Genomic DNA, 24,892 nt, shown 5'->3' on the forward strand with positions numbered 1-24,892 from the left:
GCTAGACCTGAGGTATGCAGAGTATGAAGATAGTCTAACAGTCGTGCTGGAGGACAGGATAAGGGGTCCACGGACTCAGAGATGCACCAACGAAGATATCTCTGCCATTTGGAATAATAGTTTTTTCTCGTGGACAGTCGGCGTGATGCAAGGATGACGTCCTGAGCAATCACGGAGATACCCTGTTCCTCTAGGAGGATCCGCTCAGTCTCCACGCTGTAAGGTGTAGAGATTGGTGGAGTGGGTGAAGTAATGTACCCTCTTCCTGTGAAAGGAGATCGACCCGGAGTGGAAGTCGAATATGTGGTTGTACCGACAGGTGTAGTAGGTATGGATACCAGTGTTGGCGAGGCCATGCAGGTGCTATAAGAATTAATTGTGCTGCATCCAGTATGCATTTTTGCAGCGTACGTGTGATCAGCGGAATCGGTGGAAAGGCATACAGGAGTTGTTGTGTCCATGGAAGGAGAAAAGCGTCCTGCGCTTGTCGTAACGGACTCGGCCAAATTGAGCAAAAGTTTCCTACTTTGCGATTGTGCTCGGTCGCAAAGAGGTCTATGGAGGGTGTTCCCCATTTCTGGAAGATATAGTTTGCTACTTCCTGGTGAAGTTCCCATTCGTGTGGATGGAAAATTCGGCTGAGTCTGTCCACTTGTGTGTTGGCTATGCCTGGAATGTAAGTGGCTTGGAGGTGGATTGAGTGTTTGCACGCCCATTCCCATATCCAAATTGCTTCCCTGCACAGCGGCCAGGATTCCGTGCCGCCTTGTTTGTTTATGTAGAACATCGCTACTTGGTTGTCGGTGTAGATCATTAGTCTGTGACCCCGTAAATACGGGAGAAAGGCTCGTAACGCATAACGGATCGCCCGGAGTTCCAGGAGATTGATTGGAAAGGTCTGCTCTGTTAGTGACCATAGACCTTGTGTTTGAAACTTGTTCAGATGGGCCCCCCACCCTTTCTTGGACGCATCTGTGGTGAGAACCGCATTGTGTGGAAGGATCGTGAAAGGTGCTCCTTTTCTTAAGGTGTGTCGTTGGAGCCACCACTGAAGTTGATTGACTATCGCTGTGTTCATTTGGATCTTCCAGGACAATGGTTGTGAGTGTTGTTTCTACTGTCGTCGAAGGTGCCATTGTATTTGACGCATTTGTAGACGGGTATTTGCAATGGCATGTATAGCCGCTGCCATGTGCCCTAGTGCTACCAGGACTTGTCGAGCCGTTGGTCTCTGTATCCGTTGTAAGGTACGGAATATTTGTATCATTGTGGTTCGTCGTTCTGGTGTTAGAAAAACTTTGTGTCTGATAGTATCTAGGAGAACTCCTAGAAATTGTAAGGTTTGGGTTGCTTGAAAATGTGACTTCTGATAGTTGATGAGAAGTCCTAGGTTTTGGAGGCAGAGAATGGTTTGTGAGAGATTGTGACGTAAGGTCGTCGGGTCCGATGCTGTCAGTAACCAATCGTCGAGGTATGGAAAGATTATGATTCCTTGTTGACGGAGGTGAGCCACCACCACTGCCATGCATTTGGTAAAGACTCTCGGTGCTGTGGACAGTCCGAAAGGTAGTACCTTGTATTGATAGTGGTTGTTCAGGACCTGGAAAGACAGGTATTTCCATGATAAGGGGTGCATTGGAATATGAGTATAAGCGTCCTTGAGGTCGATACTGCACATCCATGCATTGCGTTGGATTAAGGGTAAGATGGATTTCAGGGATATCATCTTGAATTTTTCCGTAATTATAAATTTGTTGAGCTGTCTGAGGTCGAGGATTGGACGTAGGTCCCCTGATTTCTTTGGAATGAGGAAGTAAGGGGAGTAAAATCCAGCGTCCCAGGAGGTCTTCGGTAGAAGTTGAATTGCTTGTTGTTGTAGCAATTTGTTTAACTCTTGGCGAATTTCTATTGCGTTTGTCTGATATATTCTGGACGGAGGATGTGGAAGGGGTGGTGTTTGGTGGAATGGAATTTTGTATCCCTGTCGTATGATATTTAGGACCCATTGGTCCGTAGTGATGGCAGCCCACTGTTGATAATACAGAGATATCCTTCCTGCCTGTTGTTGTAGTGGTAGTGGCTGAGGCAGTGTTAAAAAGACTGCGATGGTTTGTTGGAAGTGGTTTGTTGTTGTTGGTTTTGCTGTGGACGTTGAGCCCGTCCCCGGCCCCTCCTTAGTTGACTCTGTGAAGAAGCTGGTCTACTATATGATTGGTAAGATTGATAAAGAGGTGTCCGATATGATGAATATTGCCTGTACGGTCTCCTCTGGAAGGGTTGACGTCTGTATTGAGTGAAACCTCGTCTTGTGGGCTGGTATGCAGGTTGAGTTGTTAACGATTGTACTGCTGCGGATTGTTCTTTTAACTGTGCAACAGTCTCTTGTAATTTCTCTCCAAAAAGGTTATCACCTTTACACGGAAGATTGGCAAGTTTTGTATGAACGTCCTCTCTAATGGAGCTCGACTTCAGCCAGGCTAATCTTCTCGCTGCTATGGCACTGGCGGAGACTCGAGAGGCTGTGTCAAATCCCTCATAAGTGGTACGGAGGAGGTGTCGGATACCTTCCTCTATATCCTGGACTGGGGAGAAATCCGTGAGTTCTGGGTTTGTTTTCATCCTCTGTACACAATCATATAAATATTGTGTTAGATAAAATTGGTGGTTGTATATGCGCGCCCCCAACATAGATCCTTGGTATGCTCGTTTTGCGAAGTCGTCCAGAGTTCTCATATCTTTAACAGGTGGAGTTGAGGAGTGTAATTTGTTCTTTCTAGCCTTCCCCATCGCTGACTCTACCACCAAGGAGGTATGTGGCAGCTGAGTGTTAGAGTAGTGAGCGGTCTTTTGTAGTTTGTATTTTATGTCAATTTTACGTGACACCGCCGGGATTGTAAATGGGGTGTCCCAGGATTTCTCCAGCAAGCTGTGCAGAACCGTGTGCGGGGGTAACGCCGTTGGTTCGTGTGGTGTATCAAATATTTTTAATAGATCAAGAGTTTCTGCTCTCGGATCTGGTATTTTTTGAATCGTAATATTTAACGCCTTCCCCATTTTCTCCAGAAATTTTGGGTACGTCAAATCTTCCGGTGGGGAGTATGGTTCGTTTTGATCGACGTCCGGATCTGATGGGTAACCCGTAGAGGAATCCGGAGTAGGGTTGTTGAATTGGGTTTCCTGTCCATTGTCGGGCGATAGTGACACATCGACAGGTTGGTTATAACATGGTGTTGTATTGGAGATAAGTGGAGAGTAATGTGTAGTTGGGTCTACGGGTGATCGGGTCATGTCTTCCGATCCTTGGGGACTGATCGATCTAGGAGAAGTGGTAGGCGATTGTACTGGTGAATGGTTCTCTTCAGTTTCCAGTGAAGTAGACATATCATATTTCTTTGTCATATTTTCATAGAAACCCGCTAAGGCATACGATAAAGATTTGAAGGCATCTTTTGTATTTGGAGACATGCCTCTTTTTCCTTTTTTAGAGGTATGGGATGTTGACATTTTTGCTTTCAAAATCTCTGATGTTGGTTGAGGTGTAAGCAGTTTGTGGGTACGAGTTTCTGTTGGTAGAGATTTTTTCTTCCGTAAAGGTTCTTGTAATGGATTAATATTATCACGGTTTCTAGAGTTGTAAGAGAAGTCCGAGTGACATCTATCCGAAGAAGAGGACGAAGTAGCACGAGAGTAGACTTCTCCTTTGTCTATGTTAGATTGGAAATAGTCAATTTCCTTTGTCGGTTGCGATGAAGTAGTATTTCCTGGGAAAGATGGTGAATCGGGTCGCGCCGTATGCGCCGTGTCCCGGCTTGCCACGTGAGTCGTATGCGCCGTGTCTCGCTTTCTTTTATATACAGATTCTTTCTGCGTCCCTGTAGTGTTTCGCGCCGTGAGCGCCGCCCCGCTCCGCGCCGTGTGCGCCGCCCCGCTCCGCGCCGTGTGCGCCGTTCCGCTTCGCGCCGTGTGCGGCGCTCCGTTTCTTTCAGTGTGCGCCGCTCCGCTCCGCGCCGTGTGCGCCGCTCCGTTACGTTTAGTGTGCGTCGCGCCGCTCCGTTCCGCGTGCGTTGCGCCGCTCCGTTCTGTCGCGTCGGAGTTGTCCTTATGGGTCGCGTCGCGTCGGTCCCTACGCGTCACAGGTATTTCTGTAGGGGCGAGGAGTTGCGCAATTACCGGCGCCGTACGAGGCGCAGTCTTGGGCGCAGAAGTTTTGGCGCGCTTTTCTTTGTGGAGAACGGGTCCCCGTTCAGATATTCTTTTCGACTGACAGGACTCGTCCGAGTCTTTGTCTTGTGGACATTGGCCTTTGTGGGAGTGCCCAGAGGTTTTAGTAGGTGGTCCCGTTACTGAGGGCCTACGCTCCTCTTGCCACTTGCGTTTGGTGGGCCTATCCGAGCCTGTGTCTGTAGACAGTGCTTTTTGGCCTTGAGACGGGGATGTGACCACGGAGCTCACCTGTGATGGCGACCGCAGAGAGCCCATACGTTCGGCCCGGATTCTTCGGGCCCTTGGTGACATTCTCCCACACGAAACACAGGTGGTGATATCATGGTCCGGCCCTAAACAGCGGTAGCATTTCTCGTGTGTGTCTGTTATAGACATCACCTTCCCGCAGCCGCAGGGTTTAAACCCAGATGGTCGGGTTTTTTGCTGTTTTTCTGACATATTTTTTGTACTTCTGAGGAGGTCTTGAAGCTCCGCGTGCGTCTCCCGCGCGCGGAAAAACAGACTGAGGAGAGTCGTTGATCCAGCGCGGGAACACACGCGCAGCCTCAGAGCAAAGCTCTGACCTCACTTGGGAAGCTCCGCCTCCTGTGCCTGACGGACAGGTCTCATTACAGCAGGGCTGATTCAGCCTGCTATCGACGGGAAATAAACCTTCCAGAAGGCTTTTCTCCTGTGTGAGCTCACTTCCTGCTGACTAGGAACATGCACGCCGTCTCCCAACCACCCGTTCTCTCACAAGGTCCGGCCCTCTTTGAAATCAAACTGTTAAGGGTTTTAAGCACTTTTAAGCCCTTTTCCTGTTGTAGTGCAGCCTGGTGGCGGGATTCCTTTTAACCAGAGTCTACAGGATCGACTTTAATTTTCATTGGCTTTATACACAAGGAAATACAGTACAACTTCCAGCATAACATCTTAAGCAAAGAGAGTCCTTTTACTCACAAGCTCCAGTCCTTTCTGTTGTCTCTACCCAGTTACCCTGATACAAACCTCCTCCTCCTCAGTCTGTGCACTCTCCAAGAGCTTTCTCCATTTACCTGTCAATTGCTTCCTGCCTACGTCATGAAATGGAAAGAAAACAGTAACAGGGAAACCCTCTCCAGTCTGGCTTTCCTGTAGCTGCCTCCTGTGCTTTTTCTAGGTTTTGCTCTCTCTGCCAGGAAACCTGAGGTTGTCTCTACTTTTCAGAGTCCCCCTTCCTGATCCTATTGGCTCTTGACCTGCACAGCCTCTTGGGAGTCAGTTTTTCACCTTTGCCTCTCTGAAAGGGTTTTTCTGTCATTTTCCTCGCATTTAACCCTCGCCGTCAGGCAAAGGGCCAAATTTTAAAAGGTGTGCGCGGGCGTAGATTTGTTTGCGCAACCCGGCGTGAACAAATCTACGCCCGATTTTATAACATGCGCGCGCTGCCACGCGCATGTTATAAAATCCAGGGCCGGTGCGCGCAAGGGGGTGCACAATTGTGCAACTTGCGCGTGCTGAGCCGCGCAGCCATCCTCCATTCCCTCCAAGGCCGCTCTGAAATCGGAGCAGCCTCGGAGGGAACTTTCCTTCCGCCTCCCCCCACCTTCCCCTCCCTTCCCCTATCTAACCCACCCCCCCCCGGCCCTACCTAAATCCCCCCCTACCTTATTTGATGGAGTTACGCCTGTGGGCAAACCTCTGGCACGGCCGCTGTGCTGGAGGACTTGGGAATGCCCCCGGCCCCGCCTCCACACCCCCGTACTGCCGCCACGCGCTCGGCGTGCAGAGGGGGGTTTTCTAAGGGTTACGCGCGTAACTTACGCATGTAACCCTTTGAAAATCGACCCCATAGGGGCCATGCCCTCCCTCACATGCAAGCCATGGTTTTGGGTGCCTACCTTTTGCCACTAGGGTAGGGCTGCCCAAACTCTTAGCTGATGGGACCCCATTTTAGTACTTGAAGATTCACATGACCCCGGCCAGACCACAACCAAACAATTTAACAGGCGGTATGAATGTCACGCCCCACTCCAAAAGCTGACTATAACTACTGCTGTTCCTGATAAGGAATTTATAATGTTCTTCATAATTGATTCAGTCATAGCAGCCAACTTTTGGATCTGAACCTGCAGCTGTCAGTGTTTCCTGTTTCGCACTGCTTGAACACTCTGATTTCCGGTCGGTCCTTCAATCCCTACTATTCTCCGTAATGGACTACTAAAACTCTCTCTTAGCTGGACTACCACTGTACGCGACACGTCCACTGCAGATCTTACAAAATTCGTCAGCAGACTCCTAACTAGCATTCATTCACAAACATATCACTCGGGTACTTGGATCACTACACTGGCTCCCAATCTCTTACTATATACAGTACAAGCTCGCCATGATCATACACTCCTCTATTTACAATTTACACTCACCCTGGATTTCCTCAGTAATAAAAATCCACACTCCCTCATGACCCCTCAGATCAGCAAACCTAATGCTATTAGATGTCCCATCTCCTATGCTTACTCACCTTGATGAAACCAGAAAAGGTGCTTTCTTTGCTGCAGGTCCTTGCCTATGGATTTACATTTAGACAACATCCAACAAGGCATTGATTTGTGCAGTCTGGGTAAACAAGCATCAGGGTAACTTGCTTGATGCAGCGGTTACTACCCTTAACCATTAAGCCTTATGCTTACCTTTGATGCAACTCCAACATTACTCTCTGCATCAATGGCAGGGGATGGCAGGAAATTTGAATGAAACAGATAAGTATGGGTGGTTGGTGAAACAGCTAAGTATGGGAAAATAAGTGTGGGAGCTTGCTGGGCAGTCTGGATGGGCCATTTGGTCTTTTTCTGCTGTCATTTCTATGTTTCTATGTTACCAAAGGAAGTAAGATGTCTCTGAGAGAATATTTGTTAAGAAATAGCTCGAAAAACCTTCCTCTTCAAAAAACTATTCCCAAACCTAAGCAATAATGGATTACCTACGACATATCCCTCCTCAGGAAATGCTACATAGCTATCTTTAGGCCACATTACTGGCCCCTCTGTCATGATAGAGTTGAACTCATAAGAACATAAGAACATGCCATACTGGGTCAGACCAAGGGTCCATCAAGCCCAGCATCCTGTTTCCAACAGTGGCCAATCCAGGCCATAAGAACCTGGCAAGTACCCAAAAACTAAGTCTATTCCATGTTACCATTGCTAATGGCAGTGGCTATTCTCTCTAAGTGAACTTAATAGCAGATAATGGACTTCTCCTCCAAGAACTTATCCAATCCTTTTTTAAACACAGCTACACTAACTGCACTAACCACATCCTCTGGCAACAAATTCCAGGGTTTAATTGTGCATTGAGTGAAAAAGAACTTTCTACGATTAGTTTTAAATGTGCCACATGCTAACTTCATGGAGTGCCCCCTAGTCTTTCTATTATCTGAAAGAGTAAATAACCGATTCACATCTACCTGTTCACATCTACCTGTTCTAGATCTCCCATGATTTTAAACACCTCTATCATATCCCCCCTCAGCCGTCTCTTCTCCAAGCTGAAAAGTTCTAACCTCTTTAGTCTTTCCTCATAGGGGAGCTGTTCCATCCCCCTTATCATTTTGGTTGTCCTTCTCTGTACCTTCTCCATCGCAACTATATACTTTTTGAGATGCGGTGACCAGAATTGTACACAGTATTCAAGGTGCGGTCTCACCATGGAGCGATACAGAGGCATTATGACATTTTCTGTTTTATTCACCATTCCCTTTCTAATAATTACCAACATTCTGTTTGCTTTTTTGACTGCCGCAGCACACTAAACCGACTATTTCAATGTGTTATCCACTATGATGCCTAGATCTCCTTCTTGGGTGGTAGCACCTAATATGAAACCTACAATTGTGTAACTATAGCATGGGTTATTTTTCCCTATATGCATCACCTTGCACTTATCCACATTAAATTTCATCTGCCATTTCGATGCCCAATTTTCCAGTCTCACAAGGTCTTCCTGCAATTTATCACAATCTGCTTCTGATTTAACTACTTTGAACAATTTTGTATCATCTGCAAATTGGATTACCTCACTCATCGTATTTCTTTCCAAATCATTTATAAATATATTGAAAAGTAAGGGTCCCAATACAGATCCCTGAGGCACACCACTGCCCACTCCCTTCCACTGAGAAAATTGTCCATTTAATCCTACTCTGTTTCCTGTCCTTTAGCTAGTTTGTAATCCACGAAAGGATATCGCCACCTATCCCATGACTTTTTACTTTTCCTAGAAGCGTCTCATGAGGAACTTTGTCAAACGCCTTCTGAAAATCCAAGTATAGTATATCTACCGGTTCACCTTTATCCACATGTTTATTAGGTTACAGATTTTTACTAATAGGTCTGAAATTTCATTTTTTAGTTCCTTCAGAACTCTGGGGTGTATACCATCCAGTCCAGGTGATTTACTACTCTTCAGTTTGTCAATCAGGTCTACCACATCTTCTAGGTTCATCGTGATTTGATTCAGTCCATCTGAATCATTACCCATGAAAACCTTCTCCAGTTCGGGTATCTCCCCAACATCCTCTTCAGTAAACACCGAAGCAAAGAAATCATTTAATCTTTCCGCGATGGCCTTATCTTCTTTAAGTGCCCCTTTAACCCCTCGATCATCTAACTGTCCAACTGACTCCCTCACAGGCTTTCTGCTTCGCATATATTTTAAAAAGTTTTTACTGTGAGTTTTTGCCTCTATGACCAACTTTTCAAATTCTCTCTTAGCCTGTCTTATCAATGTCTTACATTTAACTTGCCAACGCTTATGCATTATCCTATTTTCTTCTGTTGGATCCTTTTTCCAATTTTTGAATGAAGATCTTTTGGCTAAAATAGCTTCTTTCACCTCCCCTTTTAACCATGCCGATAATTGTTTTGCCTTCTTTCCACCTTTCTTAATGTGTTTAAACAGAAATAGGTAATATATAAGATTTTAGATCATTTCTTCTTTCAGTCCAGACTCCAGGGTTTTGCCTCCCCTCCAGCAGATGGAGACAGAGAAAGCTTTACTGACACTATACATAACCCAGTGTGCCACCTGCAGTTCTTCGGTGTTTCTCTGTCTCCAGAAGAAAAAAGGCAAAGACTGAATTGGCCTTTTGGAGATTGCCTCCCATGGGGTTTGCTAGGTCTTGATGGGGCCATCCCCCTGGTTTCTGAAGCGGACGAGCAGGTGGGGTGGGGTCCCTTTATTGCTCAGTCCTTGATCGCCGGTGATCAACTGGTGGTCCCAGTTCTCTTGCCCTCAAGAGGATAAACACAGCCTGCGGCCAGCCTTCAATTTGCAGGGAAGTGCTTTTGTCTCTGAGGTTGTCTGCCTTCATAAAGTTTTTAGAAAAGAGAGCAGCTTTGTGCATTTGATGTTTGGCCTTGTGTTTATGTGTTGCCCCTCCTCCTTACTGAAGAATTATGTAATGTTCTGTTCTAACTTGCTCGTTTTACTGTATATGTTCATATTGATCAAAAATCAAAAAACTTAGTAGAACAAGAATGACTCCTTGTGTGACATGCCAGAAAGTGTTTCACTGCCTCTTCACCACTCTCCATTACAAGTCATGACTGTAATAGGGACTCAGCACCCACAACAATCTCCCTTTTTGTCATTTTGTATGATGACATACCATAATAAGCTCTAACTACCAACCTTCCTCCCATGGCTTTGGTCAGTCCCGGGTGAGCCTGATGTAGGAAGCTATAGATAGACTGGGGCTCTCACCTGTCATAGGAAAGGAGACAGCTGGGTATTCATTTTAAGTCTTTAGTGTACTTAAGGAGTTGAGGCCTATATGATTGATGTACCAATTCACTTTCAAGGGGAAGTAGGAGGGCAAAACAAATCAGATACCTGCAGAAGAATGTTCAGGGGTATATCAGGCAATGGAGTAGTTAATGCAGGATCAGTACATTTAGAGGCGGACTTATGGCAGGGATTAAATGCACACACTGCAGTCAGGTATAAAACCAGCAAAAATGAAAAAGTTAAAACTTTAAAAATAAATGGAATAAAACAATTCTGAGTTAGCTTTTCTAACATTTAACTAAAACAAATTCCAGTCCATATATAATAGAAGAGGTCTCAAAGAATGAGGATCCTTCTGTATGGCTCTAGGCTTATAATTACATGAAATGCCATAATCACTGCATAAGTGATAAGGTGAGACTAGGTTGGGCCCTGCAAACATGTAGCACACATGCAACATGGACCTCGTGCAAAATGTCCAACAAGATCTTCTACGATTGATTCCATTATTGGCAAACGTGAACCCACTAAGATATCCTTCCAATTGCATCTTCTGAAATATGCAATGCAAAGATTCTGTTGAAATGCTGTATTTAAAATGCAAAATGTTGGTTACTCTCCGCACTTGTGGAGTAAACCGGAGCACACAAGTGATATCTGCCAATCTCTCTAGTTGCTGATAGGATAATAAGGCCTTGAGCTTTTTTTGAGCACTCTGGCAGGAAAACCTCTGCTCAAAAAACAGCAAAAAAGAACCTGCACTTTTTTTTTTAACTCATTTCAGTCATGACAAATGATAGAGAATGTGCCTCTTTCAATAACACTTTTTTGTCATATTCTGCATATATTAATTTCAAGCACTAACCAATGTGCAAAGTAAGTACTGCTTTTTGCCATAGCTCATTTCTTTTCCTCATTGCTGTTTTTTGAGCTGAGGTTTTCCAGCTAGAGGGTATGAACACTTTTGTTCACTAAAATAAGTGAATATCTTTATGCAGGATATTTAGGTTTATAATTTGGGTGAGTCTAACTCAGAGTGGGCACAAGAAACCTAATGCTGTGTTCTTCCCCAGGAACAGAGTTTCTGCCCATCACCCCTGATATTTTATCTCACATTAAACAAGGGGAAGAGCTGTACATCAGGGATGAGCCAGGATCAGAGGAAAGAGGAGCTGGGAAAAGCAGCTGCTCAGGTGAGTGCAGTAATAAGAGGGACAGGGGTAAAACTGCGGAGATGAAGAGTGGAAGGAGCAGCTGGGAACTGCAGAGACCCTTTCACCAGCTCCTCTGGAGAACGCTTTAAACACTCACAAGGTTTCTGTTTCAGGCACCAGGCACACAGGATATCTCTTTCCAGTGCCAGACATACAAAAACCTGTCCCTGACCATATGAAGTTGGAATCACATAGCCTGATCAATTGATGCTGCTCATGTTTCTCTCATACTCAGTAAGGGAATAGGAAGTGCTTTAGCAGCCTCTCCTGATTATGGTCCCATGGTCAGAGGGTTTGTGCTGGAGCCTGGAGTCCCACAGTGGGGAATTCTCTCCATCATTAGCAAAGTAATTTTCAGCAGCCTTTTACCTGAGTAAATATGGATTTTCTGGGGTAAAAGGACTTTTTGAAAATTGTCCACCCTGCACACAGCTAAAAGTGCAAATATTGTTCCACAACACAAGTACTTTTATGTATAATGTGTTGAGGATTTCCAGGGATGGGGTCAGGTCAAGGGAGGCAACAATGTGTGTAATTTGGCCTTTTGAAAACTGTATGTTTTGTTTTGATAGAAAAATGTATACATAGAAAAACCAAATGCAAATCTGTGCAGATAATTTTTTCTAGGTCACTTTTCAATGGGAAAGTATGCTAATATTTTCCCTTTGAAAATTAATTCAAAGCCTACAGGTAAATGGATTCACCGACCTTGCACCAAAACACAGTTTAGAAAATTGCCTAATTACTGAACATTCTTTTTTCCTACCGTGTAGACAGACTCGGGACCAGTGGGTTATGCTCCCCTGCCAGCAGATGGAGACGGAGCAAGCTGACGTCACAGTATATATACTCCTGCAATGACATCAGCCTGCCAGTATTCTCCATCTCCAGCAGATGGTGAACGTGCATCTCCCTATGGAGAATGTTTCAGATTTTGGAAGGAGAATTTTAAATTAATAAGGAAAAGCCCCATTCTCCTGCAGTGACACCAGATGCTCCCTCCCCCAGTTAAGAATTCCTGAGGTGATTTCAGTGGTCCCTCAGAGGTGTGCCTTGGTCCGGTAGCTGGGTTTCCCGACGTGGACTTATCTAGTTGTACAGCTTAAAGACAGCAGGTGCAGGAAGCTGAACATGGTGTGAGGGCAGATGCCCTCTCCCCCCTCAGCCAGAGACCATCTCTGTACTCAGCCAGTAAGGGCTGAGCTCAGGTAAGGTTTAAAAAAAAAAAAAGAAAGGTTTTTTTACCTTAAGAAACAAAGACAGTTAGAGTGGTTTGTAGGGCTTCCTCTCGTCTCCGTGCTCGGCGCGCCATACCGACGTTCGTTCCTGCTCCCATGGGGGTTAGGGGAACCGGGCAGCCTGGCGGGTTGAGCAGCCCCGGTGGGCTAGGCCTCACAGGCCTTTTGCCTGCGTGCTAGGTTGCGGCGGTCTGTTTGCATGCTTTTGTGCATGCTTTGCTGCCCTCTGCAGGATGTTGGTGTGTACAGTGCGGCGGCTCTGCACACGCATTGTGCGTTCAGTTTTCGGCACACCTTTTGCACGCACAAAGTTTTAAGTGTGGTGGTGCGTTCACGCTTTGGTGCACAAATTGTGCGTGTGTTTTGTGGGGCTTTTGAGGCGCCTGATTTTTGCGTGCATAAATGTTTTAAGCAAGAGCCATATGGACACACATTCACCGTTGCCTTGCACTAATTGCACTGGTGAACAAGAAACCTAAGCGCCTTTCTCTCTGTGTTGCCTGTCATATTCGGGCTTCTCAGCCTGACCTATCCTCTAACATGTGTCAGCTCAGGGAGAGATGGCTTCCTCTGATTTCGTTAAGCCTGGATCCTCCCATCCTGATGATGGTTTGGTTTCGGCTCGCTCTGGAGGTACGTCAGACCTTGGTACTCCCTTGATTGGCTCCTCTGCTGGCAATGGCAGTTCAGTGGGCCCCGCTCCAGTTCCTTCTGGGTTTGACTGGATCAGGCTGCTTTTTCCTAGGTGGAGATTTTTCAGGGTTTCCAAGCCTTTCCTCAGGCGCAGTCCTCAGCTTCGCCCAATCCTGTCAGGTCAGACTCTCAGCTGGTGGCCCCTCCCTCTACAGTCCTATGCTTAAGCGCCGGGGCATGTCTCGGTTTGCTGCGGATAATCCCGACAGGAACCCAGATGGCACTGATGATGAGGCGGATCCTGATTCCCTTGAAGATGGGGAAATTTCTCCGGGGCTGGAATCATATTGGAACATGTTATGGTTCTTTCATACAGGCTGATACAGAATGATACGTTCAGCCGAGCGCACCGTTTAGCCCCCGTTTGGCTGCGCATTTTTGACGCGCTATTATTACCCCTTATACTGTAAGGGGTAATAGTGCGTGGAAAACTTGCAGCCAACCCCCCCGAAACTAATAGCGCTCATCACATGCAAATGCATGTTGATGAGCCTATTAGTTAGTCACCCAAGCCGCACATTTTACTCTCAGAAATTAACGCCTGCCAAAGGCAGGCGTTAATTTCAGATGGCACCGGGCAAGTGTACAGAAAAGCAGAAAAAACTGCTTTTCTGTACACCCTCCGACTTAATATCATAGCGATATTAAGCTGGAAGCCCCAAAAATTAAAAAAATAAAAATCTGCATGCGGGTTGGAAAACGGATGCTCAACTTTGCCACGTCCATTTTCCGAATCCGTGGCTGTCAGCGGGTTCAACAACCTTATTAGCACGGGCCCTAATTTAAATAAAGAATCGCGTGCCCAGGAGAGGGGGCGCTTGCCTCGGAGCGCCAGTTCTCCTGTGGTCTTTATTGAATGGGCCTGATAGAGATGAACTGCCATGCCTGATTTCCCAGACCTTGAAGATGCTGGGTGTTCCTGGTACAGATTGCTTGTCTGAGCCGAAGAAGAATCTCATTTTGATTTCCTTGCCTCTTGTTTTTTCCTTGTTATGGACACCATTCAGGAATTGATCATGAATGGGATGCCCCAGAGGCAAATTTCAGAGGGGGGGTAGGACATTGGAGGGCCTGTACCCCCTGGATCCAGCTGTGAGAGAGCGTTTGTGTTTTCCCAGAGTGGATGCGCTGGTCTGTGCTGTCTCTAAGCGGACGACTATCCCATAAGAACATAAGAAAATGCCATACTGGGTCAGACCAAGGGTCCATCAAGCCCAGCATCCTGTTTCCAACAGTGGCCAATCCAGGCCATAAGAACCTGGCAAGTACCCAAAAGCTAAGTCTATTCCATGTAACCATTGCTAATGGCAGTGGCTATTCTCTAAGTGAACTTAATAGCAGGTAATGGACTTCTCCTCCAAGAACTTATCCAATCCTTTTTTAAACACAGCTATACTAACTGCACTAACCACATTCTTTGGCAACAAATTCCAGAGTTTAATTGTGCGTTGAGTAAAAAAGAACTTTCTCTGATTAGTTTTAAATGTGCCCCATGCTAACTTCATGGAGTGCCCCCTAGTCTTTCTACTATCCGAAAGAGTAAATAACCGATTCACATCTACCCGTTCTAGACCTCGCATGATTTTAAACACCTCTATCATATCCCCCCTCAGTCGTCTCTTCTCCAAGCTGAAAAGTCCTAACCTCTTTAGTCTTTCCTCATAGGGGAGCTGTTCCATTCCCCTTATCATTTTGGTAGCCCTTCTCTGTACCTTCTCCATTGCAATTATATCTTTTTTGAGATGCGGTGACCAGAATTGTACACAGTATTCAAGGTGTGGTCTCACCATGGAGCGATACAGAGACATTATGACATTTTCCGTTTTATTCACCATTCCTTTTCTAATAATTCCCAACATTCTGTTTGCTTTTTTGACTGCCGCAGCACACTGAGCCAACGATTTCAATGTGTTATCCACTATGACACTTAGATCTCTTTCTTGGGTTGTAGCACCTAATATGGAACCCAACATTGTGTAATTATAGCATGGGTTATTTTTCCCTATATGCATCACCTTGCACTTATCCACATTAAATTTCATCTGCCATTTGGATGCCCAATTTTCCAGTCTCACAAGGTCTTCCTGCAATTTATCACAATCTGCTTGTGATTTAAGTACTCTGAACAATTTTGTGTCATCTGCAAATTTGATTATCTCACTCGTCGTATTTCTTTCCAGATCATTTATAAATATATTGAACAGTAAGGGTCCCAATACAGATCCCTGAGGCACTCCACTGTCCACTCCCTTCCACTGAGAAAATTGCCCATTTAATCCTACTCTCTGTTTCCTGTCTTTTAGCCAGTTTGCAATCCCCGTAGAGGGTTGAGCTGCCTTGAAGGATGTGCATGATTGGTGGATTGAGGCTATCATTAAGCAAGCCTTTGAGGCAGTGGCAATGATTTTACACTAGGGCAATGATCGTGCAGCAATGATCGTGCCACTAGGGCGCCTGATGCGCCCTAGTGGCACGATCTTGGCTGCTTCTCTCTCAGGAAGTTGATTCTGAAGTGAATTCCAAAGCGTTTATGGTACCCGCGGCTGCCTTTTTATTTTTTTATTTATTTGTTTTTTATTCGACAAGCATAGTATACAGAGATATAAACATGAAATGCTATACCTAGTTGTTACTAAACATTGCAATCAAATAAATCAAAACAATAATCATAACAATGACCAGGTAGGCATTGTTCCCTGTAGTGTGAGAAACATAGATAAATACATAAAATGTAACATCATTATAATCATACACAGAGCATTGCTGTTCTATATATAACCCGCTTTGGTATATAGTTATTATTTGTCGACTAAAGTTTTCATTTTGTCCCGTCCCCTCCCCCCTTGACGCCTCAGCTGATCAATCTCGGCCCTTCAGGAGGTTAAGAGCCTGCATTAATCATGATCTCCTTCTGACACCAAGAGTTGTATGGTTGCCACAATTTCTTGAATTTAGGGAGTTGCTTCCACTTAATAGCAGTGAGTCTGCTCAAATGATATATTCTAGCTAGTCTCTTAAGGTCTGCTTGATTGGAGGTGCTGAAGGGATTTTCCATTTATAGGCTATCTCACCTCTAACAGCCAGAATTAATTGAAGAGCTATCGGGTTGTTCCCCATCCCCTGATCTGCAATATTTGTGTTTTAGTAGACAAAACCAAGGATCCTTACGAAAAGACATTCCCAGAATTTCTCTTAAAACTTCCAATACCCCATCCTAGAAACATGAAAAGATCGGGCACTCCCACCATATATGCAAAAATGTGCCTCTCTGTCCACAGTTTCTCCAGCATCTAGCATCCACTGATGAGTAAAACAATTGTATTTTATCTGGCGTAAGACACCATCAGTATAACATTTTATAACTGTGTTCTACTATAGCAGATGAAATGGAACATATTTTTATATTCATAAAACAAGCATAGAACCTAAGTCTGTTTCCCAATGCTTTATATGTGAGGGTGTTGGAATGCGATCCTTATTAAGAATTCGATATATTTTTGATATCCCATTCTTAATAGTATATGCCTTATCACATAATGTTAGAAACGCCGGCCGCGGCACCCCGCAGCCGGGTGTCATGGCCGCCGGCTGCGACAGGTCGCAACTTGGGTCGGACCTACGGCTCCTGCGGTGGCAGGCAGCCTTCATTCTGCTTCCTCGGGGTTGCGGCTGCTGCCAAGCCCGGCCACATGGTTCCTCTCGGCCAGGCTGGCTCTTCCCCCTCTGTCCCTGCTAAGAGCTGTGCGTGTGGCTGAAGAAAATATTTAAAGGAGCCATGACAGGAAATTGTCATGGCTCCTCCTGGGACTCCGCCTCCTGGTTCCTGTATTTAAGGCAAGGTCTAAACACTTAGACCTTGCCTTGGTATTGAGGCTCTGTGCTTGGTTCCTGTTGCTGTGTTCCGGATTCGCTCTCCGTCCCACTTCTGCTCTTCTCCTCGTTGGACTGACTCTTTGGCTTCTGACCCTCGGACCGGTGGTGGTGTTCTTCTGGTTGTTGACTTGGACTGGCTCTGGACCCTTCTCCTTCTTTGCTCCCGGATTGGCTTCGAACCATTCTCCTGTCTGCTCCTGGACCGGCTCTCGACCTCTCGCTGGACTTCGACCCTTGGACTGGATTGAGACTATCCTTCGATGTAAACTCCTGGACTAACTTGACCTGCTGGAGGCTCCAGCCGTCTGGAGTCCACAACCTGCAGGAGGCGTCTGCATCCAGACCATCATCACTCTTCAGGGAGTCTCCTAAGTCCCAGCGGCCGTGTCCCTACGGGCTCCTCCTGGGGTGATCACGTGCTTCCAGAGTGAAGCCTTCATCGGTACATCTTCAACAGGCCTTGCCATCCGATGGTAGAGACCGAAGAGGGTTGACTTACTTTTTGGTAGCACTGACTCTACCTCGGAACAGGGGTCCATGTTCAGATTCATAACATATAATACCTCAAAAAGGGATTTTCCCTGTTGCAAGCTCCCCCTAACCATTTTCTGAGATAAGAAGTGTGAGAATTGCAGATAAAAATAGGAATCTGTATTATCTAGCTGGTATGCAGCTTGTAATTCCTGAAAGCTCCTGATATGGGTCCCCGAATATATATGTTTGAACCTACTACACCCTTTAGATTTCCATTTGTTCCTCAAAGACTCCGAACATCCAGGAAGAAACTCTTTGTTCCTAAAGATAGGGGACCTATAGAAATATTTACGTTCCCCTACTAAATCTATTTTTCACTTGTCCCACATTTTGTGGCCACTTTTTTAGTGGATGCAGGCTGTGATTTGGTCTGTACTTCAGCCAGAGGCGTGGCTTCGGTGGTAGCGGCCAGGCATCAACTATGGTTGCGAAATTGGTCAGCTGACACAGCCTCCAAAGCTAATCATATGAAAATGCCTTTTCAAGGCTCACTCTTGTTTGGGAGCAAATTGGAGAAATTGGCCAGTAAGTGGAGTGAATCGCCAGTTCCTCAGTTGCAGGAGGATAAGAAGCAGTTGCAGCGCCCCTTTGGTATGAGGGGTCGTCTCAGGGGTTCCAAGCAGTTTCATCCCTACAGAGGGTCAAATTTTCAGAGGACTCGGCCTTTCGTAGGTCTCAATCCTTTCATCCCAGACAGCCTAGAGAGAAGTGGGCTCGGGTGGTAGATCTTCCCAAGCTTCCCAGTGAAGGTTTGCCGACCCGGCTTCGGGAACAAGAGATAGCAGGACGCCTCTTTCTCTTTTATCAGAGGTGTGTTGAGATCACATCGGATCAGTGGGTCCTGGAGGTGATACGAGAAGGATATGTGCTGGAATTTTGCAGTATTCCTTGGGACTTGTTCACTGTCTCTCCTTGCATTTCACCTCAGACAAAGCAGGCAGTGGAGCTTACGCTTCTAAAGCTCCTCAGGCTGATGTCTCGGTTTCTATGCCCACATCTCAAGAAAGTATGGAGCGATATTCCATTTATTTTATTGTGCCCAAGAAGGAGCGTTCCTTTCGTCCCATCCTGGATCTCAAAATGTCAACTGTCATTTGAGAATGACTCATTTTTGCATGGAAACTTTACGCTCTGAGATAAGGGCCATGCAGTAGGGGGAATTTCTGCCCTTTCTGGATCTGTATGAGGCCTACCTTCATATTCCCATCCGTTTGGAACACCAATGTTTTCTTATTTTGTGGTATTGGGGCACCATTATCAGTTTTGGGTGCTGCCTTTTGGTCTAGCCATCGCCCCCAGAACATTTTCCAAGGTTGCGGTGGCATTGAGAAGAGAAGGGATCCTGGTGGACCCATACTTGGTTGAGTGGCTGGTTCAAGCCAAGTCTCAGAAAGAGAGGCACTGGTAACCCACAAGGTGATCTCCTTGTTGCAGGAGCTCGGTTGGGTGGTGAACCTGGCTAAGAGCAGTCGTCATCCATCTCAGTCATTGGAGTATCTGGGAGTTCCGTTCAACATGGGGCAGGGCAAAATTTTCCTGCCGGACGTTCAGATTCAGAAATTGATGTCGCAGGTGTGTCAATTGGTGAACACTATATACCCGACAGTGTGGGCCTATTTACAGGTGCTCAACTTGATGGCAGTAACCTGGAAGTGGTGTTGTGGGCAAGGGCACATATGCGTCCTCTTCAGTGCTCATTGCTGTCTCGTTGGAACACGCAGTCTCAGGACTATTCGATTCAGCTCCATTTGCCGATGGAAATCTCCTCTCGCCTCCAGTGGTGGTTGCAGGAGGCCCATCTTAGAAAGGAAGTTTCATTGTCCTCCCCGACCTGGTTGGTACTCACGAAAGATGTGAGTCTCCAGGGTTGGGGAGCTCACTGTCAGGTGCTGACGGCCCAAAGACTTTGGAATGCCAAAGAGTCCCTCTGAAACATCAATCACCTGGAAGCCCGGGCAGTCCAGTTGGCATGCTTGCAGTTCAGCCACAGGCTGCAGGGTGAAGTGGTCCATGTGATGACAGACAATGCGACGACGGTGGCCTACATCAGTCGCCAGGGAGGAACCAAGAGCCAGCAAATGTCTCTGGAAATAGACCACATTATGGAATGGGTGGAAGGACATCTACACATGATCTTGGCCTCTCACATTGCAGGAAAAGACAACGGAAGAGCAGACTTTCTCAGCAGGAAGAATCTGGACCCAGGAGAATGGGTGTTGTCAGCCGAGGCTTTTCAGCTGAGAGTGGATCACTGGGGCCTTCCGTTCCTAGACTTGCTGGCGACTTATTGCAATGCAGAGATTCGTCAATTCTTCAGTTGCAGGAGAAATCCATGGTCCCTGGGCATAGATTCTCTCGTACAGTTCTGGCCGGAAGACAGGTTGCTTTATGCCTTTTCTCCGTGGCCCTTGTTAGGCAGGTTAATTTGCAAGGTCGAAGGCCACAGGGGGCTGGTACTCCTGATGGCACCAAACTGGCCCAGGTGTCCCTGGTATGCGTGAAGACTCCTGATGGAGACACCCCCCCCCCCCCCCTTGCCTGTTTTTAATCAAGTTTTTTGCTAGTCTGTCCACGGTTGCTTTTGAAGAGAATACTGGCAGGCTGGGGTCACTGCAGGAGTATATATACTGTGACGTCAGCTTGCTCTGTTTCCATCTGCTAGTAGGGGAGCATAATCCATTGGTCCTGAGTCCATTTATCTATACTAAGGAAAACAAATTTTCAGATAAGTAATTTCTCCATTTTCCCTGCTGAGTCTGACTTTCAGGCACATCCGATCCTCTCACTTCTATTAAGGCTCTTATTCTGTATCTATATCTAAATATACTAATACCCAGTGTTTACTTTTTTATCTAGAAAACAATGATTCAAGAATGAATTATACAGAGAAACATTACTGGGAGCTAAGTGAGAATCTGGAAGGGAACAAGATATTATTGGAAAGAGGTGGAGAGGATACTTTATGTTCTGACTGGAGATGGAACTGCAGGAATCAAACCATCTCTGAGAATAAGCAAAACAATTCAGCAGGAGACTTAGTTGTGAATTCTGTGTGCGAGGAAAGTGTCAGTAATATCTCTCACATAGAGAAAAGGCAGAGATGCCAGACAGCAGAACAAAGATGTATATGTGACATATGTGAAATTTTCCTCAGGGAACCTGTAACTCTGAGTTCACAGCCGAGATCCCACACTGAAGAGGGACCATCTAAAAGTACAGACTATAAGGAAACCTTCAGTCAAAAGGGGAAACTACAGAAGAGAGAGATAATCCACACAGAAGAGAGGGCACTTACCTGGTCTGAATTGGGCAAATGTTTCAGGAGGAAGGGAGATGAAGGTCAATGCCTTAAAAGTTATAAAGGAAAGAGAAATTTTTTCTTAAGTAAATGTGCTGCAAACATTTGTCAGGAAGCAGACCTGACAACTCACCAGAAAATCCACACAGATGAGAGACAAACCCGTTTAGAGTCAGTACCCCATGAGAGACCATTTTTATGTTCTGAGTGTGGTAAAAGCTTCAAAGATAAAAAGCATCTCACATCACACAAAAAAATCCACACTAATGAGAAACCATTTTCATGTACTGAGTGTGGTAAAGGTTTCAGGAGTAAGGTGAGCTTTACAACCCACCAGAACTTCCATAGTGGTGAAAGACCATTTTCTTGTACTGAGTGTGGTAAAGGATTCATGGGAAAGAAATACTTGCAAAGACACCAGAAAATCCACTTTGATGAGAGACCATTTTCATGTTCTGAGTGTGGAAAAAGCTTCAGGGAGAAAATTGGACTTAGACTACATCAGAAAACTCACACTAAACAAGCTCATTTGGAGAAACTGCCCCGTGACAGACCATTTTCATGTACTGAATGTGGTAAAAGTTTCAGTTATAAGACAAATCTCACAACACATATGAAAATCCATGTGGATGAGAGACCATTTTCATGTACTGAGTGTGGTAAAACTTTTAAGTTAAAGGTCATCCTCACCGCACACCAGAAAATTCACATTGATGGAAAACCTTTTTCATGTTCTGAATGTGGTAAATGTTTCAAGCAAAAGAAAAACCTTGCAACACACCAGAAAATCCACAATAGTGAGGGACAAAGGCAATTTTCATGTTCTATATGTGGTAAAAGCTTTGTTATTAAAGGGTGTCTCACAGCACACCAGAAAATTCACACTGGTGAGAAATCATTTTCATGTTCTGAGTGTGATAAAAGATTTCTGTCTAAGATAGGCCTCATGACCCACCAGAAAATCCATACTGGTGAAAAACCATTTTTATGTTCTGAGTGTGATAAAAGCTTCAGGTATAAGAAAAATCTTATATACCACCAGACAATCCACACTGGTGAGAGAGCATTTTCATGTTTTGAATGCGGTAAAAAATTCAAGGGAAAGATGGACCTTACAAAGCACCAGAAGCTTCACTCTGATGGAAAACTATTTTCGTGTTCTGAATGTGAGAAAAACTTCAGGCAAAAGGAAAATCTCATAGCACACCAGAAAATACATACTGGTGAGAAACCATTTTCATGTACTCAGTGCAATAAGAGCTTCAAGCAAAAGTATTATCTCAAAAGTCACCTGAAAATCCACACTGGCGAGAGACCATTTTCCTGCACTGAGTGTGATAAAAGTTTTAGGTATAAGTTAAGCCTTATGACCCACCAGAACTTCCATAGTGGTGAAAGACCATTTTCATGTACTGAGTGTGGTAAAGGATTCATAGGAAAAAAATACTTGCGAAGACACCAGAAAATCCACTTTGAGAGACCATTTTCATGTTCTGAATGTGAAGAAAGATTCATCTATAAGAAAAGCCTCACAAATCATGAAAAGATACATGCTGTTGAAAAACAATTTTCATGTAACAAGTGAAGTAAAAGCTTCATGCATAAGAATAGCCTTATAATTCATCAGATAATTCACACTTGTGAGGGATGATGATCATGTTCTTAATCTGATTTACAACCCACCAGAAATTTTATGTTTATGAATGAGGTTCATTCTAAAGAAACTACTGCAGCAGTATGTAGCTTGAGACTTTATTAGAGAAAGACAAAGACAAAAAGGGAGGGGAAGGAACAAACTTTTGGAGAAAAAGAAATTTGAATCTAATCAATCCCCACCCCCGTACACCGTTGTTACTGACCCCAGCATACTCGACGGTGTTTAAAACAGAGTACAAAACCATCACCTCTAGAGGAAACAGTTACTACAGTGGGGTATTCACATTTAGTCCCAACTATACCCCTGGAGGAGGAACCCCAATTGCATCCCACGGCACCTACTGATATGCCGATGTCTGGGACTGTTAAGGTAGAAGGGACTCTACACTGTGTCCCTGTTGGAGAGAGTATTACCCCAAAGGAGGGTCATAAACCTGCTGAGGGAGAAAGGGGAGCACCTCCTGCTGGATCAGGTTCGTGCAGCCCTGCCTCTATCCTATCACATCCTGCGGATTCCTTGGACCCCACGCTTCCTCTATCCCAAACCCCCTCACTTCCTTACCTTACCCGTGACCCCACACTCCTTAGTCCCAAACCCCCAGTCACCCCGAAGCCCAAGTCTAGTCCCCCTCTATCCCCACCTATTTTTAAATCTGAACTGATTGAGCATGTGGCTCAAAGCCGTTCCTGTATCACCCCAGAGGAAACCCCAAACTCAGAGAACTCAGAGGACACCCTAGATACAGAAGCGAAAACAGACGGATTGTTTATGGCCACCAATGCCATTCATGCTCCAGCAGATAATGTTACAGGAGGGTCCCTCTGCCCCCTCTTTCACCGACTCCCGAGCAATTAAAAAAAAAAAAAAAGAGCCCCAATACGTTGCATTGCTGGACACTTACTTTAAGCCCACAAATGAGAGCCTATTCCCTGGAAGGATCCCTGACCACAAATGACTTTAATACAGCCTTTAGAGCCATAAGCAATAACCCTGGCTTTTCGTTGTTACAGCATTAACCCCGACAGCAGTGGAACTTGGGCAAGCCACTGTGTAAACTTACATTAATGATATTTTGTATGGCTTGTTATCCTGTAAGAGCCTCCTTCCCTTTCCCCCTTCTTTCCGTGATACCCCCAGTTCCTAAGTTTCTAAAAAACCCCAGTATTTGTTTGTCTATCTATCCTGCGGTACTGTTTTTACTCTTATCTTTTTCTCACATCTTAATTAAGGTCATCACCATGCGCTAGCGTTCTTTAATCTTATTTGTTGCTTCTTCTATATTTTGCTTTCAGTAAACGTTTTTAGCTTTTTGTTGCCCCGTCTGTCATCAGTGAAAAAGCACAAAAACAGAAAAAATCAAAATAATTGCAATAATTAAATGTGATTTGCAAAAAGTAACATCTATAAAGACAATTTGAGAATAATCTCCACTTTGAAACCAGACCAAAAGACAGTCTAGGAATTCTATATTTTGGGTATCAAAATCCAAAATATATGTCAGTATTTGAAATAAAAAATGTAACAGGAATGAATGAACTATGAATAATTTGTAGTTCTGAATCTCTAAATGTAAAATAGCCCAAGAAATGTATCTATACAATTAGCTTTAACTACAAGCCCTTACAAAAATGGGGGTGTAATGCATCTGGTATCATTAAGATATATCAACAATTTGAATACATTTAAGTTAAAATCAAATACTTTATCACTGAATTACATTATATTTTATACTTTTCACAAATTAAACCTTCTTTGCTGTCTTTCAAAAAACGCTCACAACTTGGTAAAGGAGTGTTTTGCACGGGGTCAGTCTCCGTTACCCAGCTATGAGCAGGGTGGTGGTGACTGGATGAGGCTGTGGGGAAGGGTATTTAAGTGTGAAAGTTATCAGATGATTACCCTAAAAGGAAAGAACTAAGATGGAGAACTCAGAGACAGCAGTTAAAGGATTAGGTCAAGGCAGTTTCTATGCTATTGAATAGCGGAAGGTTCAAATTTATATATTATGGAAGCAGCCATGCTGGTGAGTAGGAGCGGCAGAGCAGAGTTGAAGGTCAAAAGGACAAAAGTAGTGGCTGTTAGTGTTTGAGAGAGTTGTGGGTGGATCCTTGGGCCGGTGGCAGATGACCACGCCCCCTGGGGAAGATCCCGAGAGGGACCACCGGTCAGGCTCAGAGTTTGGAGACAGACACACACTAGTTCTTTTATTAAACAGTATATTTAACCACCAGAGGTGGCAGTAGTGAGCTGAATTGCCGGCTGGGCTGTAGTCCCTCAGATACTGGAACAGCGATCCTGGATAACTGAGCTGTAGAGAAACTGAATATAGTGAGTAGGCAGGGTATGCAGAGTTCAGGAACAGAACCTTGATGGTAACACTCACACAGTAGTCTCTTAGAAGCAGCCCAGGAGC

At 45.1% G+C, this 24,892-nt stretch overlaps 2 protein-coding genes across 2 annotated transcripts in view; both read left to right on the plus strand.

Moving 5' to 3' along the window:
• The window catches only part of LOC115085957 (gastrula zinc finger protein XlCGF58.1-like), a 33,086-nt gene extending 8,406 nt beyond the window's left edge, over positions 1 to 24,680 (plus strand). The window contains exons 3-4 of the mRNA XM_029592527.1: positions 11,046 to 11,165; positions 20,381 to 24,680. Of these exons, the coding sequence (XP_029448387.1) occupies positions 11,046 to 11,165; positions 20,381 to 22,407 (2,147 nt within the window). The 3' untranslated portion in view covers positions 22,408 to 24,680. The remainder of the gene's footprint in view (positions 1 to 11,045; positions 11,166 to 20,380) is intronic.
• LOC115085947 (oocyte zinc finger protein XlCOF6-like) overlaps positions 1 to 24,892 on the plus strand; it is a 1,095,473-nt gene that overhangs the window by 397,650 nt on the left and 672,931 nt on the right. The window lies entirely within an intron of this gene.

The sequence above is a fragment of the Rhinatrema bivittatum genome, chromosome 2, assembly GCF_901001135.1.
Source record: "Rhinatrema bivittatum chromosome 2, aRhiBiv1.1, whole genome shotgun sequence".
Classification (NCBI taxonomy): domain Eukaryota; kingdom Metazoa; phylum Chordata; class Amphibia; order Gymnophiona; family Rhinatrematidae; genus Rhinatrema; species Rhinatrema bivittatum.